Here is a 5,895-nt window from a genome sequence, read left to right on the forward strand (position 1 = left end):
CGTAATAGTACATAACGCAATATGTTATAACGTAATACTATTGTAGTATCGTAACTGCTATAGTTAGATTATTAATGATAAATACATTGAACAGATGTTAATTGTACAGAAAACAATGTTTGTTAAAGATGAACTAATCTCATAATAATTAACACAACTAAGTAATTTATCGACGACTCTGAACAACGCAATCCGCACGATCTGACATCTCAACTCGTACTGCTGTTAATTCGTTTATTGTCCCTTAGCAAACACCTTGTCTTTTGTCTTAGCCTCACTACGTAAATGCTCAGCAACCGCTTTTTTATACTCCCCCCCCCCCGCCAAGTCCCTCATGTATGATACTGCATAAGGTAATACGTTATATATTATTACGTTATATAGTGTTACCGTATGACGTATTACGGTATATAGTATTACGTTCTATAGTATTAGGTTATACAATATTAAGTTATATAGTATTAGCGTTATATAGTATTGCGTTATATAGCATTACGTTATATAATATTAGATTATAAGGTAATACGTTATGACATAATGTGTTATACAATATTACGTTACATAGTATTACATTATACAGTATTACGTTATACAGTATTACGTTATAACATATTATGTTATAACGTGTCACGTCCCACGCTCCGCACGTACCGTAACGATAATCGAAAACTACAATATGCAAATAGCGGGAGTGGCGATTCGAACAAATAATAAAATAAAAATAATATAAAATAAAATAAAAACACTTTAATAAAAAACCAATAGACTAATAAAATATGGATGTATGTATATAAGAAACGCGAAAATATATTGAATAGTGCCAATTAATAAACTAAAAAATATAAATAGACCATTAAATGAAACCTATCAATAAACTGACACGTGAATAGCGCGAACCGCGAACCAATCAAATCAATCAAGAATAGCCTATGATTCGAAAATTCGACTTAGAATAAACTACGTTTCGTAAATTCAATCAATCAAGAGGCCACTGGCGATATGAACAAATTAATTAATATACCATAATTGGATACTATACTACATAATACTACACAATGCAATGTTATAGAACTAACATTCAATCAAGAATGACTTATGATTCGACAATTCAACGAAGGATAAACTATGATTTGAAAATTTAATCATTCAAGAGCAATTCGCGATTTGAGTAAATTAACTAATAAACCATGATTCGATACTACACTACATAACGTAATATTCAATCAAAAATAACCTACGATTCGACGATTCAATTAAGGATAACCTATAATTCGAAAATACAACCAATAACAATTACTGATTCAAAATTAATCAAGACCAACTCGCGATTGTAACAAATTGACCCATTAAGAAAACATCAACAAGGAAAGGAAAAGGAACAATGGAAATATATACTTTAATAACAAATATGGAATACATAAAATATAAGAAACTTATAAAACTAACCTATAACTAACTCACACCGAATACAATATGGAATGCATGTTGCATTACAAAGCGAATTGATCTAATATATAACAAATATGAGTATGTCGGAGATGAAAGGACATCGAAGCCTCGATAGATTAAAATATAAATAGAATAGCAGCATAGGACATTTGCAGTTACCATCTTTATCCGACACGTTTACACCGTCACTCTGTTGGTCGTCTTTTCGAGAGGAGAGTTAAATTTTATAAGTATTAATTCCGAGTCACGATTTGGAAAAATCAAAGTGTTCACATTGTCATTTTGCCAGTTCGTTACCAAATCGAAATCAAGTTAGTGGAAATTTTTATAAATAGTAACTGTTAGTTACTAATTGTCAACCGAAGTATTTACACCGTCATTCTGCCCGTTCTGTCAAGGTGATTAATCTCGGTTAAAATCAAGTAAAAGTTATAAGCATTAATCGCGCCGATTGCGGCATAAATTGTGTAAAGTTTGATTAACCTCTCAAGTCCTACAACAGAATACGCCTGACTCAACCTACACTCAAGGTGAGGATTTCAATTTTTGTATATTCTCTTCTCTGATAACTTCGCAGTTGCGTGAAATCGAATATTGGAAATAAAAGTATTTGTCGGCAGTTACAATTGACGAATAAAATATCGAGCATACAATTAACGCGGATTTTAATCGAGAATATCTTGAACTCATAACAACCGTTCGGTATCAACCAGCGATTACGGTGTTTTCAATCACAGAAAACACCTATGGTTTTCGCGTTTTTCTCCCCACTGTTAGCACATAGCTCATCTTTGGGCAAGACCTACGAAGCCACGCTTGTTGTCCACAGAGAACACCGTCGCCAATAGATATATTCGTTCTTACTTACGACTCCAACAGTTGTCAAGGATAAAATATTAGTTTCCAGATTCTGAATTATTAAATTAAAACGATTATTCGTTGCATTAGCCTGTAATTACGGTGTTTTCAATCATTGATGACACTTAAGGATTTTCGCATTTCTCCTCCCATTGTTAGCATCTAAAGCTCATCTCTGGGCGAAGCTTACGAAACCACACAGGCTTAACACAGAGAGGATCATTAATTTCTTTTCGACGGCATTTAATGTCAAAAGCAAAAAAAGATACGTATAATAATAATAATAATAAAAGCCATCTCAGCAAAAAGAAAGCTTGGTAGAAATGATTAATCGCTGCCGAAATTAAAAGAGAAGAGAAAAGGCGTCGAGAAGAATTAAGATCAATTATCGAAAGTCCTGAACCTAGTTTCTTGCCCTCGAGCTCACCGATACCCAAACATTCGAGTGCGACCCACGACGAGTCGTACTCTCCTCGGTCTCGAACGCCATCACCCTCATTGTACAAAAGCGTTTGTTATAACCACCCGGACGACTAGCCATATATTATCTTAACACCGAAAACTTATAAAATTAACCCGAATATAAATTTACATCCCAAGTATAGTAACACACGCTGAATTATAAGATTTACATTTATAATCAATACTGTAACAATTGAAGAATCATTTCACACTAAAACACTTTTAGGATAAATCCGAATAGAAATTATCCAAACAGCCTTTAATCGTCGGAATCTGTTCAATAGGAACGAAATAACAGTGTTTAATAAGCAAAATCTTGCAGAACAAGCAAAAACAAATTTCGACGATTAAACGCTGTTCTTAATGCGTTTTACAATCTTAATGTTATGCGCGCCCGTTTCATCGTCGAAACAAGCCCTACTGTGCGCAAAATGCACACGTTAGATGATTGTGCATATGAAACTATGTTATTTCGTTCCTCCTGGATAAATTTCGACGTTCTAAAGCTGCTTTTAATGCGTGTTGCACACCGAATGCAGTGCACGCATCTTCCTTTATCGAGAGAAGCGTAATTGTGCGCAAAATGCAATCGTTAGAAGATTTCGATTATGAAACGCTGATATTGTCACGTGCCGCGCTCCGCACGTGCCGTAACGAAAACTACAATAAGTAAATTACGTGAGCGGTCATTTAAACACATAATAAACTAAAAAGAATATAAAAATAATAAAATAAAATAAAACACTAATATAAGATTAATTAAATGTAGACGCACGTGATACTATTACATGAGGGCGACTAGTAGACTAACAAATTGGGATATATGTACATATATAAGAAACGCGAAGATACATTGAATAGAATCAATTAATAAACTAAAAGTATATTTGGTCCATTAAATAATACTGATGAATGAACCGAACGAACCACGAACCAATCAATATAAAGAACGAATGTATGCAACGTAATAGCAAGGGAAATAATACAAAATAATAGAAATATGCACTTTAACAAATTAGTAAATATAGTAAAAACAACATAACCCATACTAATTAACTAACCGAGTGAGCCGCGAACCGAATTAAACTAATCAAGAATAAACCATGATTTAATAACTCGATTAATAATAAATTATGATCTGAAGAACCAATTAATTAAAAACGACTCGCAAATTAATTAATAAATCGCGTCTCGATATTATACCGTAATAACATAATGTATAATCAAAATAATCTAAGATTTGACAATTCAAATTACGATTTGAAATTCTATCAATCAAGAGCAACCCGCGATTTAAAAATAATCTATGATTTAACAATTCAAACTACAATTTGAAATTTCACCAATCAAGAGCAACCCGCGATTTGAAAATAATCTATGATTTGACAATTTAAACTACGATTCGGAATTCTATCAATCAAAACAACCCGCGATTTGAATAATATACTAAAATAATCTATAATTTAACAATTCAAACTACGATTTAAAATTCTATCAATCAAGAGCAACCCGCGATTTGAACAAACTAATTAATAAACTATGATTGGATACTATACTAAAAATAATTTGTGATTCGATAATTCAAACTACGATTTGAAATTCAATTAATCAAGAACAAGTCACGATTTAAAATAATAAACAAACTATGATTGAAAATTACACTAAGAATAATTTATGACTTAACAATTCAAATCACGATTCGAAGTTTAAATAAATTAACAAAACACGATACGATACTACACAAAGAACAATCTATGATTTGTCAGTTGGATAAACTACGATCTAAGATCTTAATCAATCAAGACTATTCGCGATTTGAATAAATTAAGAAATTAAACAAGGGAAGCAATTAAAATATACAATTCTACATTATTAAAACTAGATAACATGCTAGTAAATTTAAAGAAACTATATATGAAAGGTATATTGTAAAATATATATACATATATATCTGTGTGTTTTATATTATTAAACCAAACAAGCAATAATCTAATAAATAAAAATACAATACAAGAAATCACATTATTAAGATTAACTAATATTAAAAGAATTCCATACGAAGTTACATCGTGAGAGATATACACATATAGATATATATATATACACAACCTAACACATGTAAAAGAAATAAAATGCACGATATTACATTATTAAAACTAATTAATATTTAGATAAACTCAAGGAATCTTTACATTTGTAAAATAAATATATATATATTATTATCAAATCAAACAACTAATAATCAAATAAACACGATGGAATAAATATATGAAACTACCTTGCGAATATTACATTACAGAATATTCAACTAAACTGACTGAAGATTTAACCAACAAAATAATATATATATATATATATATAAATCAGCGTCGAACATAATCAACACAAATGTCACACGATTCCTCGTTCTTGCCCACGACACTTCACACGTTGACTACGCTTTCTGGGACCACTCACACAATTTGGAACCCATCTTCTTCTTGCGCTGAAACAACACATGTAGTAAATAAAAGATGAATGACACAAGACAAATTAAAAATAATGAAACAGAACAAAGTACGCATCAGGACAGTCTGCATAAGGAACCTTTAACGAAGACACCTCTGTATTCACCATTTAAAATCATAATCACCAAAACCTACACCGGAAAATAAATCAAATCAAACACTGGAGGCAATAATCAAATGGAGATATTAACCAAATGAGTAAAATAACGTCAAGACACATTTCACGAAGTCTCTCCATGTACTGGGAGTGTACAGAGAAGATCGCTCTGACCAGAAAAGCAGTGACAGAAGAATATCCAGGATTCCGGTAGAAGTCTCCTCAAGGAAGCAAGCCTTCGCACAGTCATCTGGATCGTCTTCACGATAAACTAAAACATCGAGGAAAGTAAAATAAAATAAACATTAAGAATAATTTATTCGATCTACGACATCGAACATAACCACCAAAACTAGGCATCATCACGCACAAACACACCTTGAAACTCAATGCCGTGTTCACAAACGAAAATGTGAACTATTGCATAGAAACAATCAAATGGACGAAATACCGTTGGAAATAGGACAAAATACCGAACAAACCGTCGTATGACTGTCACCCAGCGGGGGATTTGATTATAAA

The 5,895-nt window shown here is 32.0% G+C and overlaps 1 protein-coding gene across 19 annotated transcripts in view; it reads right to left on the reverse strand.

Annotated features, from left to right (window-relative positions):
* Positions 1-4,951: 4,951 nt before the first annotated feature.
* The window catches only part of LOC122577441, a 266,783-nt gene continuing 265,839 nt past the window's right edge, over positions 4,952-5,895 (reverse strand). For 9 of the 19 annotated variants that reach the window (XR_006320295.1, XR_006320292.1, XR_006320291.1 and 6 more), the window contains one exon: positions 5,334-5,644. Coding sequence is in view for 9 of the 19 variants with exons in the window: in XM_043748753.1 (XP_043604688.1) it covers positions 5,161-5,254; positions 5,334-5,407; positions 5,502-5,644 (311 nt within the window). In the remaining 10 variants the exon portion in view is untranslated. Of the gene's footprint in view, positions 5,255-5,333; positions 5,645-5,751; positions 5,890-5,895 lie in introns of those variants that run through there. The other 10 variants (XM_043748760.1, XM_043748759.1, XM_043748753.1 and 7 more) reach the window with 9 other exon arrangements.

The sequence above is a fragment of the Bombus pyrosoma genome, unplaced genomic scaffold (genome assembly GCF_014825855.1).
Source record: "Bombus pyrosoma isolate SC7728 unplaced genomic scaffold, ASM1482585v1 HiC_scaffold_4710, whole genome shotgun sequence".
In the NCBI taxonomy this organism is placed as follows: Eukaryota; Metazoa; Arthropoda; class Insecta; order Hymenoptera; family Apidae; genus Bombus; species Bombus pyrosoma.